At 35.0% G+C, this 23630-nt stretch overlaps 1 protein-coding gene and 1 pseudogene across 4 annotated transcripts in view; one reads left to right on the forward strand and one right to left on the reverse strand.

The window, feature by feature from the left end:
- CDK13 (cyclin dependent kinase 13) overlaps positions 1–22708 on the forward strand; it is a 152760-nt gene extending 130052 nt beyond the window's left edge. For 2 of the 4 annotated variants that reach the window (XM_049894762.1, XM_049894763.1), the window contains exons 10-14: positions 8560–8676; positions 9231–9362; positions 15496–15701; positions 18717–19172; positions 19706–22708. In XM_049894762.1, the coding sequence (XP_049750719.1) occupies positions 8560–8676; positions 9231–9362; positions 15496–15701; positions 18717–19172; positions 19706–20556 (1762 nt within the window). In that variant the 3' untranslated portion in view covers positions 20557–22708. The remainder of the gene's footprint in view (positions 1–8559; positions 8677–9230; positions 9363–15495; positions 15702–18716; positions 19173–19705) is intronic. The other 2 variants (XM_049894764.1, XM_049894766.1) reach the window with 1 other exon arrangement.
- Positions 14016–14077, reverse strand: LOC126082324 (uncharacterized; annotated as a pseudogene).
- Positions 22709–23630: the final 922 nt, after the last annotated feature.

The following is a 23630-nucleotide window of genomic DNA, read 5'->3' on the forward strand; positions in this document are numbered from 1 at the left end:
AGAAAGATTTAGCACTCATTCCTCTGGAAGTGTTTTTAACTTCTAGCTTTACTTAAACTAAAATGTGAAATCCTTGATTTATGGGTGTGTTTTGTGTAAGAAAGCTAACACAGAATTTTGTTCAGTGAATCCTGTGTTCAAAGAGAGGCCTTAATCCTGTGTCAGAAGATTGGACAATAAATGTACATTTATAAATTTTCAGTTAAAATAAAATGGTTAAATTATGTATCTGTGTATCTTTTTTTTTTTTTTTTGATGATTCCCTCTTTAACTTGTTTCTTTAGTTAACTAACCAATATTGGTCCTGATTATATTGGATACTAGGGCTTCTAGTAATGATAGTTAATGTTTATTTAGTTTATACAGGATGTAAGCATTGTTCTAAGAGTTTCTCCTGAACTGTCTCACTTAGTTTTGTAACAACTTATGTGTTCATTTTATAATTAAGAAAATGAAGTTTATAGAGGTGAAGATTTTGTCTAGGGTCATACAACTAGCACAAGGCAAATTGGGATTTGAACCTAGACAGTTTTACCTAAAAGTCTAAACTTTTAACCATTACTGTATACTGTGTAGGAAGTAAAATGTCATTGAGCTTTTTACAGAGTCCTTCCAACAGAATACCAATAGTTGACAAAGACAGCATGACACATTTCTACATGATATTAATCCAGAAATTCTAAAGGAGATATTAGCAAATAGTATCCAACTTCTCATTTTAAAAATTTACTTGCAGAATCAAATAGGAGTCATCTCAAGAATGTAAGTACATTGAGAATTAAGAAATCAAAAAAGATTGTCTTTTGGTATTTAAGAGTATTCTAGAAGTACTAGCCAGTTAACTAGTTGTGTTAGGAAAGTGAACCAAGAAGAGGTACAAATAGTGGAAAGATGGAGGCAGTATTGCCAGAATTTGTATATGGTAACATTGCATATATGGAGCATGTAAGGGAATCTCCTGAAATACCTCAAAATAAAGAAGTTGGTAAAGTGATAGGTGTGAAATTATGTGTGTGTGTGTGTGTGCATGCATGCATGTATGTAATACACAAATATGTATACTATATTATGTATGTGTATTATAAATTATATACTAATAATAGATATTAAAAGCAGTAGATTTTTAAAAACATATATATTGATAATAACCACTTAGAAAACATAGTGGAGAAAAAGATGCCTTTAACAGAACCTCTACCATATATATCCCAGGAATATTGAAAATTATAATGCCCTACTGAAAAATGTAAAGAATATTGGAATAACTGTTGACAAGGCATATTTCATTCTTGATTAGGAAGCTTAAATTTTTATTTAAAGATGGCAGTTCATCCTAAATTAATCAGTGCATTCCTAATGAGAATTTTTCAGAAGATGTTTTTTGAAACATGACTATTGATTTTAATGTTTTATATGGAAGAATAAACATGAAAACCAGGAAAATTCTTAAAAAGAAAGAAAACTTGCTACATCCTAGTTGGGGGAGACAGACAAAATAAATTAATAAATATATCAGGTGGTGATAAGTGTAGGAGAAGAAAATAGTGGGAGGTGGTGGTGCATACAGGGTCTGGGAAGGTCTGCCATAAGGGTGACATTTGGGCAGAGATCTGAATGAAGTAAAGGAACAGCACAGTTGTAAAGACCCTGAGGCCACATGAGTGTACTTGGGTTATTTCATGAATGTGTTAAGTCAATTAATGAACTATATGGAAAAGAAAGCTGAATCTGTCCATCTGGTTCCAAACAGTACAGTTACCAGAAAGGAGATGGTAGGTCTGGAGATACTTAAACGTGGAAAAGCAACCCAACGTTGTATGAAAAGAGCAGTTTTGCAGAAGTCTGTATTTGGTATGATCCCATTAAGGGAAAACAAGTTATGTACATCAAAAGAGTCTGGAAATCGGAACACAGATTTGTGAGAGGGTTAGGGGAGGGACAGTTTTACTTTCTTTACTTTTTAAATTTCAGCATTTTTTGTGTATCTAAGATACCAAGTATTTATAATATAAAAAGATTGTTCAATTTTGATTCCATAGCATATGTTCTAAAATATGAAGAAAAAAGGAAGTTTCTGATTAAAAAACGATCTCCCAAGTGTGAGGAGGCAGCAAAGTATATTGAAAGGGGTGTTGTGGGCTCTGGAATGTTACAGACCTGAGATCTAATGCCAGCTCTGCTACTTTCTGGTCTTGTGACAAGGGCACATTCCATAATGCCCTAAGTTTATTTCTTCACATGTAAAACAGGACTAATAACATGCGTAGGTTTGTAAGAATGAAATAAAATAAGCTGTGTAAGTAAATTTCCTGGTACATTCTTCTCATCTTAATTGCAGTGATTACTGGGATCTTCCCCCAACCTAAAACCTTAGGTTCTGCATTGTACAAATGCATGTGAAGAATATGTGGTTACTAATCAGAATGTATCTTAAAGAGCTGTACACTACAGAGGTTAAGTTATTTTATTTATGCTTTGCCTTGTTCCAGAAAGTATTTTAGGCAGGTTGTAAAAGTCTTGTGATAAAAGTAGCATGGGTTAAAAAGTGATGGAAAAAGAGAATAAAAAACACAGGCGGGGACAACATGGCATGAATTGAGGGCAGCAGCTGGGTCACACTTTTGACTTTTAAGCCTTCTAGCGGCCAGCTAAAGAGCCTCTATATCACACAATGTATATTCCTTCTGAAATAAAGATTTATAATCATGGAAGAAGTTAAAAGTAGATTAAAGTTAAAAGAGTCCTGCTTCCTTCTCTTCACCCCATCTCCATCCCCTATATACATACAGACAAAGCCTCAGGCTCAATGGTCACACAGGTAAAATTTTAAAAACTTTAAAGGACTAGACTTTGTTTTTTCCAGAATATAGGAAAAGCAAACTTTTCTTTTTTCTTCTTGTTTTTTTTTTTTTTGTAAATGAAGCTTGTATACCTTCATAAACCAGTAGCATAAGAAATTCTGTAGACTTGTGCTTCTTAATCTTTTTGTTCTCAGGACTTCTTTATGCTCTTAAAAATTACCAAAATCCCAAGAAGCTTTAGTTTATGTTGGTTATATCAATATTTATCACATTAAAAATTAAAACTGAGAAATGTAAGAAATATTTATTCATTTTAAAACAATTTGTTAACATTTTTAATTTTTAAAAATCTATTATTTTCCAAAATAAAAGGAAATTTTTTGAAATGGATGGCATTTGTTTATATTTTTACAAACCTTTTTAATGTCTGGTTTAATAAAAGTGACACTTGGATTCTCTATCTGTGATAGGCTGTTTTGGTTCAGATACATGGAGAAAATATATATATGAGGTTGGAAAAGGGAAGAGTGTTTTAATACTCTTTTCAGGTAATTGGGTGTTCTTTGAAACTGCAGAAGAACTCAGTAAGTGGTAATTTTTTACAGGTTAGTTGTAATATGCAGTCTGAAACCATATGAAAAAACATTTTGTACTCTTAATATGCTGAACTCCACTGGCCTGTTTTATACTTCGAATTGATTTTCTGCCATTAGGGAAAATATTGGTTCATTGAATTAAACCTGTCTTCCAAATGTAACATTTCATTGTATAATATTTGTTATCATCATTAATCTTATCATGAAAGCTTCTGAAGTATTATGAAGCTGTCAATTTCATGGTGGTGGATATAGGTTTTCCAATATTCTGATTATTTCTTGAAAGCTTAAATTTTATTATGGATGATAAATACAGTCAGTTGTTCCTGAAGTGACAGGCTGACTTTGTTAACATTTGAGAAAGTGCATGGCAGATACGCATGTATAACCATAGTTTTTGTTAGTTGTTCTTACAGGTAAAAATGATAAAAGGAACTACCTTAGCTTGCAACTTTAATAATTGTACACATGCTTTTCCTGAAGATAACCATCATATTTTGTTGTATAGCAGAAGCACTTTATGGATATTTCCCACTTTATCATGGAGAATATTAAAACGGTATTATTCAAGGGTTGGAATTTAATAAAATTATCCATTTTTATTGCTTCATGAAGCACATTTTTTCTCCCCTGAAACTGCGTGGTAGTGAAATGTACAGTTACTGCTAGTGCGGTTTGGTGCCACTGCCTGGAATCATGCTAAGGCACCAGCAGATTTACCCATCAATGGTTTTGTACCATTGGTGCACAGCCAGCACATTGGAAAAGGCAGATAACATCTTAGTGAGGACTTGGGCCTGGCAGACCCACTGAAGGGTTTCAGGGACTCTCAGGAGGAACTGCTTGTATATATACCAATTTCATATGTGAGTATTGAAACAAAACATCTAAATTAGCAAGTAGAATACAACATTACACTAAGATAATAGTACTTTTATTAGGCCCAGGCAGTATTCCTCCTGTATTAGAAAATCTGTTAATATAATTCATGATATTACCAGCCCAGTGGAGAAAACACAGAGTTGAGCTTCATAATGTTGTTAGTTGCCATCAAGTCAGTTCTGACTCACGGCAACCCTATGTGAGAGTATCTAAAAATCAAACTGATAAAACTACAGCACCCTTTTTTTTTTTTTTTTAACATAAAAGCCACAAAAATAAAAAATCATAGTGAAAAGGAATAAATGAATGCTTCCTTAACAGGAAATATGTGTGTATATCGTGAAATATCTTTATTAATGTGTTTTGTGATTCCCAGACCAAAAGTCTTCATCCTTCCTAGTGGTAAAAATTGAAAGTACTCCCATTAAAATCAGAAACAAAACAAAGTTAACCAGTATTATGTGCCATCACTATGATTTTTACATTGTTAGTTTCCAGATAACAACATACCATAATGATAAAAGATTTGAAAAATATGGATGAATTACAACTGTTTACATATGGTAAGACTGTAGACCGGGAAAGCCTGAAAGAAGTAACTGTTGATACTTTTAGGAACTATAGGATCTCAGATGGCCACTTAAAAATTTCATCTGCCAAATTTCAAGGCATTCCTGTAAATAAAACTTTTTAAATTAACTGCTTAAAAATATAATGAAGTAAAAACACGTAAGAGCCAGAATTAGAACCTATAGCAAGAAATGTACAATATTTAAACAAAGAAAAAATATAAAACAACTGAGGGAAATCGAAGAATAGAGTATTTCTAGGATAGAAATATTAAATATTATAAAGATATCGATCATTTCTAAATTAATGTATAAATTCAGAGCAGTAGTTGAGTCCCAACAGGATTCTCTTTCTGTTGGAATGTGACAGTATCAATTCTACAGTTGATCGGTAAGAAAATTATAAGGAGTAATTGTACTGGATGGAGGTTGGATGGAAGGATTTGTATATCAGCTTTTCAAAAATTAATAAAATCTTACCATATTTTGTTACCATATTATACTGACACCGGAGTAGGTAGATTATAGTAGTTCAGAGTAAATTCCCAGATATTTGGGGATTTAATGTATGTGTTAGCATGGGATGCATTTCAAGACATCTTTGGTAAGTGGTATTGGGGTAGCTGGCTGGCCATCAAACACAGATTGCAGTGATACACAATAGTTTACAATTGCTGTCAACGTCCACCTCCCAAGTTTCTGGTTATTTTCCCTGCCTCAGTATTCCATCCTTTGAGCTACTACCAATTAGATAACTGCACGACTTAGGTATCTTCCCACAACATGTACAATGAAATAATTGAAATTCCTTAGCTAAGGGTTAATGGGATTGATAATTTATTATAAGGTGATAAATTATTATAAGGTACTATATACTGAGTTCATTTAATTTTGCAACCTCTGAGGTGGCACAGTGGTTAAGAGTTCAGGCTGTTAATCAAAAGGTCGGCAGTTTGAATCCGCCAGCTGCTCCTTGGAAACCCTGTGAAGTAGTTCTGCGCTGTCCTGTCGGGTTGCTATAAGAATGAACTTGATGGCTTTTTTTTTTTTTTTTTTGAGGTTAAATTAATCTCCATTTTACATAAGAAACAGACTCTTAAGCCATGCCAGGATTCAAATCTAAAGTTTGTTTATAAAGTCTGTCTTCATTAGAGTTAGGCAAACTGTCTCTCAAAATTGTGTCATGTGGCTCCAGTCTACTTTTCCACCTAACCTCCCTGATCCCTGAACCCCACCTACATGGATCTACTTAGTCTTCCCCAGTTTATCTCTACTTTGCCACTTCATGCCTTTGCCTATCCTCTCATCTTTACCATTTGTATATTCCTCTTCCTTCCTTCCATAGGTGTTTACTTACCCTAGGAGTTGTAGCCAGAATTCTGCACCCCCTCCCTAACTGGTTAAGCTTTTTGTATTTCTGTAGTTGAAAGTATCCTTCATTTCCTGTATTCCAATATACTTTATACTTCAATTATAATAAGCACAGCCTGCTTGGAATTCATTATGTTTGTGTAGTCACTTGGAGAAGTGTACAGAAGAGGAGGGACATGGTTCCTGAGCATAATTTCATAAGAGAAACAGACATGTAAACGACTGAAAATACAAGGCAAAATGAAACGAGAGTCAAAAAAAAAACGAGAAGCATTGATCACTGTTACACACTCTCATTCTGAATAGTACTGGAGATAGAGAAGACCTCATTGAATAGAATGCTTTTTGATCTGAACTTTGACAAATGAAAAGGATTCAGCTAGGTAGAATCTGGGGGAGAAGGAAGATGAGCATAATCGTGGAGGAGTGGTCTGTGGGGAGAGAGGCACTGGGAGATGAAACCAGGCAGGCAGTTGGGACTAGGCCATAGAAAGCCATGCTGTGGAGTTTGGCGTTCTTTCCTAAAAAAAAAAAAAGACGCCATTATATTTTCGAGAAAGTTATGATAATTGGCTTTTAAGGAAGAAGAGACTGGGAGTGTGCAAAGAATAAAACCTCAATACCTTTGAAGAGCTTGGGTTTACAAAAATCTTAAATTATATCGAAACATAAAAAGTACGTTTCTTGGCTTAAACATGAGCAGTTTTCTCATGTAAGTGTGTTTCTGAGGTAGCCCTCTAAAGCTCAACTAAAAAATGTCAGCTTTAGTCATCATTTGCTTATATATATTTCTGTAGGGTCACTATGAGTCGGAATCGACTTGATGGCAACAGGTTTGGTTTTTTTGATTTTGGTTACATGCATATGTATGTGAGTATATATGTTATTGGGGGTCCCTGAGTGGTACCGATGGTTAAGTGCTCAGCTTCTAACTGAAAGGTTACCAGTTTGATTCCACTCAGCGGCACCTCGGAAGGAAGGCTTGGCAATCTGAAAGATCATAACCATTGAAAACCTTGTGGAGCTCAGTTCTACTCTGAAATACATAGGGTTTAGTCAGAATCAATTTGATGGCAACTGATTTGATTTTGATTTTATGTATGTATATAATAGGGAAACCTTGGTGGCATGGTAGTTAAGTGCTACAGCTGCTAACCAAAAGGTCGGCAGTTCCAATCCACCAGGTGCTCCTTGGAAACTCTATGGGGCAGTTCTGCCCTGTCCTGTAGGGTTGCTATGAGTTAGAACTGACTTGATGGCAGTGGGTTTGGGGTTTTTTTTTGGTATGTATAGAATATTTTTACTTAAGTCAGTGATGCGTCAACATTTCATATTCGAGACCAGCTGATAATTTTATAAACTATATACATTTACCCTTGAGATACGTTTTACTCGAGCATATTTAACCAAGTTTTCATCTACATGTTACCAAATCACTTAGTTTTCAGGTGTCTACCAGCTGGAGCTGTTTGCTTATAGCATTTCTTCTACAAACTATCACAACAAAGACTTATTAATTAATACTGACATAAGGAAGATTTTTAAGATATAGATAAGCAGAGAATAAAGCAGTTAAAATTTCTAAATACCTTGGAATCAGTGGCACCACTTAAATTCATCTCTGGGTGGTGTAAACAGTTAAGCTTTTGGCTACTAGACCAAAGATTGGGAGTTCAAACCCGCTAAGAGGCACCTTGGAAGACAGGCCTGGTGATCTGCTTCTGAGTGGTCACAGCCTTGAAAATCCTATGGAGCAGTGCTGCTCTGCAAACATAGAGTTGCCTTGAGTCAGGATCTACTCAACAGCAACTAACAACTTAAACTTGATGTTTCAGGAGTTCTATTTTTAGGGTCTTCCTGTTGACAGCATTCAGTAGCAACCTTTACAGTACAGTTACCTTCCCGAGATGGTGTAGGAAGTCTGTTTCAGCTTTTTATGCAGACTACCTTATTTTCATGGGATGAGGTAGTAACACATACTTAAAAAACCGGACAAAGACATAGACTAAAGTATAGTTCTGTAACCTAGTGGCAGAAAATTCTTTGTGTTGCTTTTAAGGGTCACCTATGTTATTTTAAAATTTTATTTTGCAAATATGAAGGTCCTCTTTCTAGAACTTGTAATGCCTGGAATACTAGAAACATCCCCTGAAAATAAATTGATTTCCTAAAACAAGTATTTAAACTGGGAGGACTAAAATATTCAGTGGAATTTCTTATATATTATGTTAGAGCTTCAACTTTGTGTATTTGAAAATGAGTTGATGTTTTGTGTAGCACTTGCATATGTTGTTTTTTCTGTAGTTGATAATGACATACTAATTTTTGTGTGTTGTTTAGCCGTATATGTGGGAGTCCATGTCCTGCAGTGTGGCCTGATGTAATCAAACTACCGTATTTCAACACCATGAAACCAAAGAAGCAGTATCGTCGAAAGTTAAGAGAAGAATTTGTTTTGTAAGAAGGGGATGCTTAAATATCCATATTGCATTTAATGTTTTTTTAAGTTATTTCTTATGAATTCCAAGTGCTACTCTGTCTGATTATTGACCTGAAGTAGATCTAGCACAGATCTTGTAGTTCCTTGAATTTTGCATTTCCCTTTGCTACATGCAAATTCCCTTTTCATTATCATTGTGGAATCAGTAATTTACAGGTGTGCTTGATTTGGTGCTTACATAAAAGAACTTTAATGATATTGTTTTAAATTTCAGGGAAACGGCTTTCAAGTTACTTAAGCTCAGGTTTTCATTTTGTTTTAGGAAACTATGTTACAAAAGCAAATTGCCTGTAGAATAATAAAATATACTTTTTTTTGGCCAAATTTCAAATTATTTAGAATAATAGTTACAAGCTTATATAAAATGAGATACTTTTTCAAAGAAAACTTAAGAGTTTATTGGAATAAAGTAAACATACTATAAAATGCTAGTATTTAAAATAAGCTCAAAAAGAAACACCGAATATTCTGCTTAAAGAACATGCATGATTTTTGTAATCTCTCGTGTTAGTATCCCTGCAGCTGCACTAGATTTGTTTGATTACATGCTCGCCTTGGATCCTAGTAAGCGCTGCACAGCCGAACAAGCTCTTCAGTGTGATTTCCTGCGAGATGTGGAACCCTCAAAAATGCCTCCACCAGAGTAAGTGACTTTTTATTGTATTAGATTCTCTATATTCAGAATCTGGAGAGTTTTAATAACATTTCTGCATAATGATCAGAAGATATTCCATGCTCAGTTAAATCAAAAGAAATAGAACAAGTCAAAAAGATAAAATAAGAAATAGATAAAATAGCAGTAATACACATAATTTACACATATAGAATCTAGATATACTTAATGTTCAGCTAACCACAGGAAAAAGCTGCTTTACTCTGGCCAGTTTTAGGGTTAATTGTTCTCAAGTTTTTATTAATGTATTTCAACTCTAAGAAAATATTACTGCTGCTGCTATTCTTTCTAGTACTACTTGTACAAGTACTACTGCTTATACTACTACTAATATGCTGTAGCTAAAATTTTGAGTGCTATGCTAAGCGTATGTATTACATGTATTCATGTATTACATTAATCTTTATAATCCTATCAGGTAGGTATTAATATTATTATCCCCATTTTACAGAGGTGGAAGCAGGCTCAGAGAGGTTAAGAAACTTGCCCAGGAATACAAATCTAGTAGAAGAGTAGAGTTAGCTCTCAAATTCAAGTTCTCCAATAAGAAAGAGAATTTCTGAAATACTCCTTTGCATATTATACAATTGAAAATACCATTGACTAGAAGAATGAGTATCAGAAGCCTTTGTGGAATAAGTTTATTGTCTGCATAGAGTTCAGGAGTTGGAGTATCTGGGCTCCTGAACCTTAACTCCCTCTCCCTGTGGCTTCTGTGGTTTTTCTAGGATTGATCTGGGGAGGGGGAAGGGAGACAGCAGTCCATCTGGTTCTCCCTCTCGATAGGATCTAGAAACTTTGTAGGTATTTTCTCAGTAATTTTTTGAATGATGATGAGCATGAGATCAAGCCTATTGCTGTAATAAAATGTTTCTGTGTGGTGAAATTAGCATTGTGAATGAACAAACATGGGCTTTGGAGTTCAAATCCTGGCTCTTTCACTTACTAGTTCCATTGGGTTTATTATGTTTCTGTGAGACTGTCAGATTCGTTATGTTTTTATTGACCTATATATGAATGGTCCTTGTGTGATTTGAGAGGCAGAAATGATCTATTTGACATGCTGAGGAACCTGAATCATTCGGTGTTGAATTGTTTAATGTTCATTTACATATCAGTATATATCAGCAGCAGTCTTGAAACTTTGGCTCTAGTACCCCCTTCAAAGAATTTGTAAATTTTTTGATTTTTAAAAATTTTAACCCTACAGAAAAATAGAATAATACACTGAGCATTCATATATCTTTCACCTAGATTCAACAGTTATTAATATTTGGACATATGCCTCATCAGTCTATAAAAATTTTGTCTTTTTCCTGAACTGTTTGAATGATAAATGCAAAAATGATACGGCATTCCTAAATATTTCATTATGTTTCTGTAAGAACTAGGACTTTATTCTGCGTAGCTGCAGTGCCGTTATAAAGCATAAGAAATTTAGCATTGTAATATCTAATACGTAGTTCATCTTTGTACTTCCCCATTTAGCTGAATAGTTTCTTTTATAGATTTGCTCAAACATTATATTAGTTGTCATGTCTCTTTAGTCTTTAATCCCTCCTTGGAAAGAACTTTTATGACATTGACATTTTTGAAGAGTCCATGTTAGCTGTCTTACAAAACATGCCACAATCTGGGTTTGACTGCTTTTTTGTGATCAGAATTAGATTAACAGTTTTCATCAAGAGTACTGCCGAAGAGGTAATATGTGCTTCCTGCCTATCACATCAAGAGGAATATAATGTCAGTTTGTCCTTTTATTGGTAATACTAAAGTTGATCACTTGGTTCAGGTGGTCCATCTGAAAGAATTCTCGTTTAACTGTGTATCTAGCACGTCTCGTTTTTTTAAATCAAGAGTAAATAGTTGCAAAAGATGTCATTTTCAGTATATTCTAAATGTTAACATTTAAAATGGAGCAGTTAAATCACTCTTGTAAATGCGTCCTGTGGAATCTAAATATCTTAACATTTTGATATCCACCAGCATTCACTTAAAATATGCATAAACAAACTCTTCTTTAACAATTGGATGTTATTCTGTTTTTATCTTGAACTTATAGAGTACTCCCATAGGTTTTTATTCTACTGTAATAGTATTTATGCTTGAAAGTATTGTTTTGATTACTCTGGTCTACTTACTTAAAACAATTATACATATAGAGACACAAATTTAATTTAAAAGGTTTTTTTCTGTACTAATACAGCTTTTTCTTCTTGATTAAATTGTCATTGCAAATAGTAGTAGTACATATTTCAGTTAAAAAGAGGAAAAAAATGAGTAAATTTTGTTGGAAATTCAGTCTAATGCAATAGAAGGAGCTGAGATTTTTCTCCCAAATGGTTTGCATATCTGTTGATTAATTTTACTTGTTCTAGAATAAGAAATAGTTCCACGTCAGTTGTAATTATATGTTTTATTAATAAGGTCCCTTATAAAAATAAGTATTTGAAAATAGGAGCTGTATCATAGCTGTACTGTTGAGTTCGTTGAGCTCCTGCAATTTATCCAAAAATCATAGTTGATCTAGCATCAAAAATTATTTTAGTCATCTTTTAGATGTCAGCTTAATATTCTTTTTTATTCAAATTTCTTGACAATAAAGAATTGTAAACCACATGACTTGCAAAAGGATTTCTTATGCAGTCATTAGTCTTTTACTTTCTCAGCTTTTGAGAAAATGAACCTAAAAAGCTTTACCAGTACTTACTAAGTGACTTCTTATTATACTTGTTACTTTTTCTTTTAACAGCACTTCTTTATTTCGTTATACTCAGAAAAGGTTAGGGAGTCAGAGTATTAATTTCAGCGTTACTTTGCCAATCCATTTTTAAAATTAGGTGGTTTTTTTATTACATACTTTTTTTTTTTTTGGTCAAAAACTTTGGAGCTGTAGATTTATCCCATTCAGTTCATGGAAAATGTCTGCCATATATCTTAATTGTAAATTCTGTCCATACTCTCAGGCAGATCACCTAAATCAGACATAATTTTTATCAGAAAATGCCTGACTGCATTTTTTCCATAAAAATATAAGCATGTTAGTACACATTTTGAAAAGCATTCTGTAAACCAGTAACAGATTCTGGAATGCATGTTTACTGAAGCAGTCAGGTCAAGATTAAATGATATCAATCTAATGTCTTTTTAGTAAAAAGTTATATAAACAATATAACATTTCTCATTTTTTAATATAATTAATGAGTAGCTAAAATTATAAATTATTTAAGAAGTAAGGACTATGAAGAAAGGCATGGTGTTTCTTTGGGAAATCTGTGTACATTCCAAACTCTCATGCTCAGTTTTTAGGAATAATCAAATGAGAATAGAGTATTAAAGAAATCAGAAATAGCTCGATTCGTTGTGTTAGATGCCCTGTCAACCTTTTCTTATATACTTAATTTTAAAAAGTATATATGTGCTAACAAAGAAAACAGATTGGCAGCTAGCCTGTAATTTTATTTTTTATTAACAGCAAGTAAATCGTATTAAGCAATTGTAAGGTGAAATATGATGAACTATAATTGGAATAAATATTTCATGATATGATTTGATAAAAATGGTTTTAAACTATCTTACTGAATGGTGATATGTAATGTAAAATATAGTGCCTACTATGTGAGAGGCATGATCTAAGCATTTTACATATGTTAACTTATATTACCTCTCCCCCATGAGGTAAATACTATTGTTCCTATTTTTAAAGATAAGGAAACTGAGGCACATAGAGGTCACTTGCCTATTGCAACACACAAAGTAAGTGGCTGAGCCAGCATTTGAACCTTCAGAAAGCACATAAAAGTTAGGTCATCTTAGAAAGCATTCCTGGTACAGGTAGCCCCCGACTGATAACATATTTGAGTTGCGATGAACCGAATTTACGACTTCCCTTTTTTTTTTTTAACATCTTGTTAGTAATATGTACTACATACAGTGTTGCAATGAGTATCTGTAAGTTTATATATAAAGTTTCCTGTCCTCCAAAATAAAGATTGGATTTGTAAAGATATTGATAATAAAAGGCAATAATAATGAAAACTTAAAAAAAAAAAAAGGGTATTCAACTTAGGACAGAACGGACTTATGATGGAGTCGTCTGAATGGAACCCTGTTGTAAGTCAGGGACTACCTGTACTTGAAAAGAATCAGCATTATTAACCTGTATGGTTTTACCTATGTGTTGGGTAATGTTTTTCTTTCCTACAGATGAGTATTGAGAACATCCATAAAAAATCTCTTACCTTTAAATTGTAGGAGGGAACGAAAGCCCTTTTTGATTTACTTCTTTGCTTTGTTCTCATGGTCTCTGCCACGAGAGCAGTGCCTTCCCTGACAGTCAGTTAACCCACTCTGCAGGACTGCATTATATCTGAATTCATAGTATCCCAGCAAAGGCTAAGGCCACAGATTGTGTAACACATGCACGCATGCGCACACGCACACACACTGAACAAAGGAAGGAGAGTCTTTGGCAGGTTTATGATGCTTTAAAGAGGCTTCCCAGTATCAATATTTCAAATTGTCCCTTTGTTTGTTACTCCAGGAGGTTTTTACACGCTGAGGCAATGCACCATAGTAAGATGGCTGAGAGGTATGCCTTTGTTTTTTTTTTTTTTTTTTTTTTTGGACCTCAGGTGCATAGACTTGGTTTAATCATAATCCTTGTTTCACTCATCATTGGTCCATGCATGGCTCTATTTTATTTATTTTAGTTACTTAATTAGTTATTTTTAGTAATGTTTATAAGCAGCCATGAACCCACCATGCCCAAACAAAAGCTAGAACCCTGAAAATAACCTACTTGGATCATATCATATCCGCCTCTTCCCACCGACCCATCCCCTTGCCTTCTTCTACCTTGTTTTCTTTGTATATACTTTTGTTGCCATCTATATGTACTCATATGAAGTTATATTTTACTTTAGTTGTTTTTAATTTTATAAAAGGGTGTCATGCTGTTTATAATCTTTTGGGAATTACCTTTTTACTTAAAATTATATTGCTAAGATTCAACCATATTGTTGCATATGCCTTTATTTTATAAAATAAGGAAAGAGTTAATTGTGAAAGAGGAGGTGTGAAAAGAAGAGCCTGCTTGAACATGCAGGCCATTCTCAAAGGTCAGTTTTGAGAAAGAGGACATATGGATGAGGAAATGAATTGCTTTGAAACAATTCCTGTCAGGTATACCCCCTTGGAAAGTCTTCATGTACCCCTAGAAGTAAACATATCCCAGTTTGAAGACTGCAGATACACATCACCAGGTTGGGGCTGCTTAAAAGAATTTGTAGATGTTCTGGGCAAGTTTATTAACCTTTTCCAAGCCTCACTTTTCTCATCTTTAAAATAGATGTAATAGTAACTTTCCATTGGATTTTTTATTAGGGTAAGAAAAGCCATTTATAAATTAGCATATTCTCCAATGTTGTTAGCTTTATGAAATTATATTAAGGTAGAATTATTTCAGTATTGTGGCCAGTTCTGATAGTTGCTAGTTACTCAGAATTCTTTATTGATGAGTGATGGATGAGCCTCTTGGTGCTTGGGTTACCTGTTTAGAAACTCATCTGTAGCATCAGTTTAATTTTAGAGCATTTGACTATAGAAGCAAATAAGAGAACATTAAAAAGTAAGAAGCTTTGACTAGAAAGTTTTTCACAAATGTTATGTTCCATCTTTTACTACTTTTTCATCCTGTGTTTAGCTTCTGCAAATGGCATATTGTTTTGCCTCCTTTTTTTATTCAAAGTATGATGTACTGTGATAAGAATGGCTTTAAACGGTTGCATGAAGGATCATAGTAACCTGCTTTTATGAATATATATTCTTCATTCAAAGTTTTAGTAAATTATTATTGATTATTCAGAAGGCAAAAAAAAAAAAAAAAAAAAAATTTTTTTTTTTCTATAAATAAAGGTGAAGCCCTGGAAGGAGAGGGCAAGGCATCAAGGATGATTTTTGTTGGAGGAGTTTACAAAGCCTAAGTATGAAGTCTTCAAGACAACTTTTTTTTTTTTTTGCCTTTGGTTTTACATAGTAAATATTAGCCTTTTTTTGTTATGAAATGCCACTCACAATCTAACATTTATATTTTTTCTTTCAGTCTTCCTTTATGGCAAGATTGCCATGAGTTATGGAGTAAGAAGCGAAGAAGACAGAAGCAGATGGGCATGACTGACGATGTTTCCACAATTAAAGCTCCCAGAAAGGACTTGTCTCTGGGGTTGGATGACAGTAGGACCAGCACACCCCAGGGTGTGCCGCCATCTTCACAGCTGAAATCTCAGGGCAGCTCGAGTGTAGCACCTGGTTAGTAGTAATTCCATGATGTGTTTCCTTCATGTTGCTTTCTAGTTAGTGTTGATTATATCGCTCTATTGTAAAAGTACCTTGTGGCTAAAAGATGAAAATTAAGGTCTTTTCAGTCACCTTGACAGTTCCTTGTTATTTGTGCCAGTATAGACATTTCATTGCTGCTGGCACCACAGTTTTAAGCAATCTTAAGGTAAGAAGGCATGAAATTATTTAATTTGGTGATTGGTCAGATTTCTGTGGTTATACCCTTCTATTCCCCAGTGCAGGATTCGGCAGGACCTTTACTACCACTGTTCTCAGTGAGGCTCAGCATTCAGTGTCTGTGAGTGCTAACGGGAACTGTAAGTGTGGGAAGAAAGATATAGCAGAGACAGCCAAAAATCCGAGTGGGAACTCTCTCATGCAATTTATGATGTCTGGTTACTTTTTAGAAACTTAAATTTCCTCTGATTCAATTCTGTCATAAGGTTTAAACATCATGAGAAGTCCTCCTTCTAAATGTTATCAGAAATGTTAAGTTCATCATCTTAGTGAACAACTAATTTTTAAAATGGAATCCACTCTCATTTTGCCTCAAGAATCCAGAAAGCATTCAGCATTAGTTTAGTTTTTTTTGTGTGTGTGTGTGAAGAGAGACTGTGTGTGTGTGTGTGCGTGTTTGTGCATTGGCCGGTTTACTAAACATGAAAAAGTAGCCTAGCACATATTAAGAAATAAAAAAATGTTGATTGGACGGTTGGGTGATTAAAAAAAGATCTGATAGTTAAGTACCATAAATATATATATGTAAGCTGAGAAAGATTATTGCCCATGTAATCTACAGGTTTACATTTGACCTTGGTCAGACTCCATATTTAAAGTACTGATACATTTCATGTGAAAAACAAAACAATTGTTATTTCTTATTCAGAAGTATTCTTCAGAGTTGCTTGAAGTAGTGAATTCCCTTTGTACATGAAGGTATTATATACACAGTAACTTTGGAGAACCTGTTGCTATAGAATGAGGGTTATTTATATCAAGTTCACTATTTCTCTTCATCTTAAAAATATGTAAAATTTGGAGAAAGAAGAGAAGCAACGATAAGATTTCTTAATTCTTATTTATTTTATGTTCTATATATTGTCTACTGCTAAAAAAAAAAAAATTTTTTTTTTTTTTTTACTGCTAAAAATTACAGCGAAGAAAACCCTCTGGGGCTGTGTCACATGGGGTCACAGCAGCAAGAACTGCTAAAAAAGAAAAGGATTTGAGATGGAATAACAGGAAGTTTAGATTGTGGTCACTTGTCCCAGGGGACAGTTGTCAGATTCCTTAACAAGATTAGCAGGAGCATACTCTGTTCCTCTTCATGGAACTTTTGTCCTTATTTTACCAGCAAACCTAGTGAGTAGTTATTTCACTCTGTTTTAGCTGGTAAAAAAAAAAAAAGAATTACTTTTTCTGGGTTCGTTTTGTTTTGCTTTTTCTCACTCTCCTTTTTTTTCTTTTTTTTAAACTTACCACTATTGAGAAGTAAGAATTCTGGTTTTTTGAAATAGGGATGAATCCCCTCTTGCTCTACTTTCTTCTCCTTCATCAGTAAGTGTCTTGAAATAAGAAAATGCCCCTTCTGCAGAAGGGGATGCCTTAGTTATGGAGTACTTCCCAGTGTTCACACAGAGGTACCTCCACTGAGAAGTGAAAAGGAAAGTGGCCAGTGGGGTGTAGCAGACCAGCATGGTTGATAATTAGTGCCTATAAGTCATAAGAAGAACACTGCAAAAATTTGTTTTGAATTAATCTAAAAGCAGTATAAAAAAGTAATGTATCTCAAAGTATATGAAGAAAGAATATAAAAATAGAGCATTAATCATTAGTTTTTCATCACCGTGGAGTTTTTCTACTCATTTGTGGCTATGGGATTTGTTTTTCAATGTTCATTCTACTAATTATATGTAGTATTGTACGTTATTATAGGATTCTGGTAATCTTCCACAAGAACCTGCTTAAACCATCACAAGTCTAAAGTGAAAGTTGGAAAAAAAAAATCGAGTCGTTTTTACTGGTGATAAATTAATAACCTTCATATATGCAGTATGACAATGATAAGCATGCTTCTGTAGGAGTTCCTAACTAACTCAAAGTGACTTAAAATAAGAGTAATATGAATTAAAAAAAACAGACTTTTTTTATCAGAGAGTCTGCTACATCCTAGTGTGAATTTACTGCAAAGATAAGGTTAGGTTCCTAGATAATCAACTTTATCTCAGAGAAGCAGCATAGCATAGCAGTCAAGAGCCCAGACACTAGAATCAGAATCTTTGGGTTCAGATCTCACCTCTGCCACTTACAAAGTCTCTGACCGTGGGCAGATGATTTAGTCTTTCTGGGTGTAAGTTTCTTCTTCGATAAAATGAAATTAATAATGAATTACAAGATTGTGAGGAATAAAGGGTATAAAATGCTTAGAAAGTACCTGTGTAGATATCATCAAAGGTGCCCTGGTGGTACAGTGGTTAAAGCATTTGGCTGCTAATTGAAAGGTGGTTTGAACCCACCAGCTATTCTGTAGGAGAAGGATATATGGCAGTCTGCTTCCATAACGATTACAGCCTTGGAAACCCTATGGGCAGTTCTCCTCTGTCCTCTAGGGTCACTATGAGTCGGAATCGACTTGTTGGCAGTGGGTTTGGTTTTTTTAGATATCATCATCGTTATTATTAATTTCCCATTCACAGGTTAAATCTGTAGCTTGGTGTTTTAGTAGGAGTCTTGGTTTTCCTTTTGAAGTATTTACCCCTTAAAGATACTCAAAAATTGACTCTGCTTCTTTTTCTTTTTGTTTAAATTTATGTGCATTACAGTTTAAATGTACATGAAATTGAATTAAATTGAGGATTCTTTTTTGTGATATTTTTTAAATACCCAACCTCAAATGTACCTTTTTAATATGGTAATACAGAGGCTTTGTGGAGGATGATGGCTGTAAGGTATGGCAATTTGAATTAATACAGATTTTGTCTTTAGTAAAAACAGGCCCTGGACAACAGTTAAACCACAGTGAATTGGCAATTCTGCTAAACCTACTACAATCTAAAACAAGTGTTAATATGGCTGATTTTGTCCAAGTGTTGAACATTAAGGTAAACTCTGAGACTCAACAGCAGCACCTAAGTAAAATAAACCTTCCTGCTGGAATTTTGGCAACAGGTGAAAAACAGACAGATGCGTCAACACCACAGCAGGAGTCTTCGAAACCACTGGGAGGAATTCAGGTGCCTTCTCAGACCGTCCAGCCGAAAGTGGAGACTGACGCTGCCCAGGCAGCTGTGCAGAGCGCGTTTGCGGTTTTGTTGACTCAGTTAATAAAAGCTCAGCAGTCGAAGCAGAAAGACATGCTACTGGAAGAACGGGAAAATGGATCGGGACATGAAGCATCATTACAACTCAGGCCGCCCCCAGAACCTAGCACTCCAGTATCGGGTGAGTGTGCAGATAAGACTACAGCTGCATTTAGGGCACTTTCTTGCTTATCTACAATGCGTATTGTTCAGTGGCATTGTCAGGAGATGTCCTGAAAATTCTCAGGTCACTGGTTATAGGTTGGTGTTCTGGTCTGTTTATTCCCAGGAATTCATGCTTCAGCAACTTACGTGTGATATAACTCATTATGAGTGCTTTACGTTTTTTTCGGGTAAGCATATGGTTAAGAAATAACCTTTGACTCTGAATATAAAAGGATGATTGGCCGTGGCAGAACCTTTATGTATACAGCAGCTTTTGTTCTTCAAACAATAAAAGATGAGTATATGTGAGATACCTTTGAAAAGCCAAACACAACGTAGACTTAGAACGGTAGCAGGTAACACCCATACTTGTAAACCCTTTTCCTTTTCATTTAATGTTGTGCCAGAGATGGTCTAATAATCTTTAGGACCACCCGTAGGAAACAGACTATTTTGAATATTTAGTTTCACCTGATAACTTTTTACACTTTTTTGCTTTGTTTCACTTAGGGCAAGATGATCTCATTCAGCACCAAGATGTGAGGAGACTGGAGCTAACACCAGAACCGGACCGGCCTCGGATTCTGCCTCCTGACCAACGACCTCCTGAACCACCGGAACCGCCACCAGTCACTGACGAAGATCTGGATTATCGGACAGAAAACCAGCACGCGCCCAGCACTAGCTCGTCGTTAACTGACCCTCATGCCGGGGTAAAAGCAGCCCTGCTACAGCTGCTTGCTCAGCATCAGCCCCAGGATGACCCCAAAAGAGAAGGTGGCATCGATTATCAAGCAGGAGACACTTATGTACCCGCTGCAGACTACAAAGACAATTTTGGATCTTCTTCATTCTCTTCTGCTCCTTATGTTAGTAATGATGGTCTAGGAGGTAGTTCTGCTCCACCATTGGAACGACGTAGCTTCATTGGAAACTCAGATATTCAGTCTTTGGATAACTACAGTACTGCTTCATCTCATTCTGCTGGCCCACCTCAGCCTGCTGCCTTTTCAGAGTCATTTGCCAGCTCAGTAGCTGGGTATGGAGACATTTACCTCAATACTGGTCCCATGTTGTTTAGTGGAGACAAGGACCATAGATTTGAATATAGCCATGGTCCTATTGCAGTCCTGGCAAACAGCAATGACCCTTCCACAGGGCCAGAGAGTACTCATCCTTTGCCAGCAAAGATGCACAACTATAACTATGGTGGTAACTTACAGGAAAACCCTGGTGGCCCTGGCCTCATGCATGGACAGACCTGGACTTCTCCTGCCCAAGGACCTGGATATTCACAAGGATACAGGGGACACATTAGCACATCAACTGGCAGAGGTCGAGGCAGAGGGTTACCATACTGAATATCTGTTTTTCCTCAGGCACATCATTTTTATCTGGAAAGACTTTTCTAGCTGCAGTTTAAGCAGCACCCAAGAGACTTGAATAATATTAATTCAACAACAGCTTTATTTTTATGTGGAAAGGGTCTTGCATACAATAGTAAAAAAAAAAAAAAGGAAAAAAAACCTTTGCTTAAATTCATGCTGTTCTAAAAATTAGATCTGTTGATTGTACATCGTCACAAATTCTAGTTAACAATTTTATTTTGTATTCTCGCAGTTTTAAGTGGATGCTAATCTTAGGGACATAAGCCTTTTATGACCCTCTTGCAGATCTTCTGAACTATGCACATTTGTGCTTTTTTTGTAAGTTTGGACCAACTTTTATGTAACAAGCAGACACCACCCCCCTCCAGTTTTACAACAATCAGAAAGGGCACTGATTTATTTGGTATTTTTCTTTTTACAAAGCTACCTTTAGTCAAAGGTCACTGTCAGTCTTTGCACCTGCTTTCAGTGTTATTGTGAAAGGTGTACTTTGTGCTCGTTTCAGAAAATAAAACACAAACCTTTCTCTTGATGCAACAGTTTTATAAAAAAATGGTCAACGTTATTTTTGTTTTGTTTTGCAGATTATCATAGCCTAGCAAAATGCATTCAAATGAAATAGTGGGTTTTATATGGAAAATATGGGTGGGGTGGGAAGGGTAAGTAAGTGCCTTAACAGGTAAACTTGAGGTCTGAAAAAGTAGTTAACCTTACACCCATTTGTCTTTTAAAGGGAATCAATGCATTGTATGGAAGAGGCAGGAAGCCCTCGCGTTTTTCAGGGCTGCCTGTTGAGTTCCTGGTAGGTCCATTCCCCCTGCCTGTCACACCATCTCCTTTTCTCCCATCTTTGGGCTTTGTTACCTTTCACTACCACCTGCTCTCAATAGGGGAGTGACAGCAAGGAAAGGGAGTAGAACTCCAACCAGTACCTTTTGTTACCGCTGAGAAGTTTGATATTTAAATTGTTGAAAGTAATTGGTAAAGGAGAATTTGAGTACCATTTTCATTCAAGATGCCATATTGTCCCTGCTTGCATTTGCCACGAATAACGGGAGGGCAGTAGTGTAGAAGCAGGGGTTAACAACAGAATTTACATAATTCTATTAAAGTTCATTGAGGGAGGGGTGGCAAACACCATGTTTTAAGTTCTGTAATTGCCATGTTAAGGAAAAGTCAACTCTACTCACTTTACTCGTTTACTAGAAGCATCTAGAAGCATCGCCTCGAGTGAATTTATTGAAGCAGAGGAAAAAGCAGTTGAGAGTACCTCTTATTTCCCTTCCTCTCACCTTCTGTAAGGTTTATTATGACTTATGCCAGACTTTTAGGGCAATTTTAGTTCATTTAAAATGTTTTCTTTCATTACAAGCAGCAAAGAATGATGACCTAATCCGTATTTAAATTGTAATAGTGTCAAGTCTAACTATCTTTGCGTGCACATTCATATACACAAAATTAGAACAATTGTAGAAAGGAACCAAAGGTAAATAAGCAGTGTTTCCATTATGAATAAATGTAAAAATAGACTCTGGAAATTAGATTTGTGCCAATGAACCATTTTGTTTTAACTATTCTGCTGTTAACTGATTTTTTGGTTGGAGTCTTAAAATGGAACAGCTATTATAAATGGAAATTGCTGCAGTTCTGAAGTCAGTTTTTTACCCCTGTGCCCTCTATCTGACTTGTGAACCCTTATTTCAGTGAGCCTTCATTTCAAAACAGTCTGTGGGAAGCATTATAGTTTGGTGACACCAAGAATATTTTAAAGTGGACAATTTACCATTTTACTACTATGAGTTGATGTCAGTTGACCGTTTTATTTTTTGATGGCTTTTTTTTTTTTTTTTTGGGAAGGAGGAAATGAATGGAAGAAAAAATTATTTTGTTTCTGTTTGAATATTGAGTACTAACAACTTATAATTAATTACTACATTGCAGGAAGTAAAGAAAGATATTTTGAAATTTAGCAAAAATAGCTACAGTATTCAAGTATCTGAAATTTTAATATGGTAAGTCTTAGAGCTTTAGACTTTCCAATAAGTGACAGTACCTAAGTTATTCTTAATAGTCACACTAGATAATTCTGCTGACTATAAGCAGCTAACCTAAAAATAAAGATATTTATGTGACATGAATAGCCTGTGTTTTAAAGAATTAAATATTTTATATAAAATCGAACTGTGTTTGGATAGTTTTTCTAATTAAACATTTCAGTTATATATTTATGGTGGGAGAGTGGCTGGGAGGACAGGGAAATTATTGCTTGAAATTGGAAATTTGAACGATAGCTTCTTGTATTAAGACAGTATTGATTGTAAGGCATACCAGTGTTTATGTACAGCTTAGAAAAAATGTTGCCAATTATAACGCAATGCTAAGATGCCTTCGGCTATAAGATATATTCCACTTTCAGAGAGATTATTTTATGAAAGAATGTATCTTATAATTGATGAACTACAATAGTAAAATCTCATTGTACCCTTCCATAGCATTTAATACATTAGTTCAGTCAATTTGGAATTCAAAAAAGAGCAGGGTTGAGAAATCACTAATTCTGTAGGTTATAACAGCCTCAGTAATTACTGAGTCTTCTTGAGTGACATCTAAGGAACATAAAATATTTGCTAAATTTGGGGGGAAGAAACAGGTAAGTCAGATTGCCAATAAGATGAACTAGAAAAGACTTGACCTACCCAGAGGAGAAAATATCTTCTCCCATGTCTCATTTCATTTTGAAGAGTATATTTTCCGACACAATAGGTTTTTTTGCATGCAACTCAGTATGTTTCCCAAGTCTTCATTATTTGTTGGAAAGTTGCGGTGATTCATAAAATTTTAAAAAAGGCTCAGTTTTAAGGGGCTTATTGATTAAATAGGTTGTGGAATATGAATTAAGATAACACTTGATCTGTGGGTCAGAGCTTCAGTCAGTTAATATCTATTCAGTACCTACTGTGTGCCAAGTACTATTCTAGTACTTGGTGGTATGTCACTAAGCATGAAAGGTGTTAAATCTTACTTCTAGCTATAGTAAGCACAAAGAT

The sequence above is a fragment of the Elephas maximus genome, chromosome 8 (assembly GCF_024166365.1).
Source record: "Elephas maximus indicus isolate mEleMax1 chromosome 8, mEleMax1 primary haplotype, whole genome shotgun sequence".
Lineage (NCBI taxonomy): Eukaryota > Metazoa > Chordata > Mammalia > Proboscidea > Elephantidae > Elephas > Elephas maximus.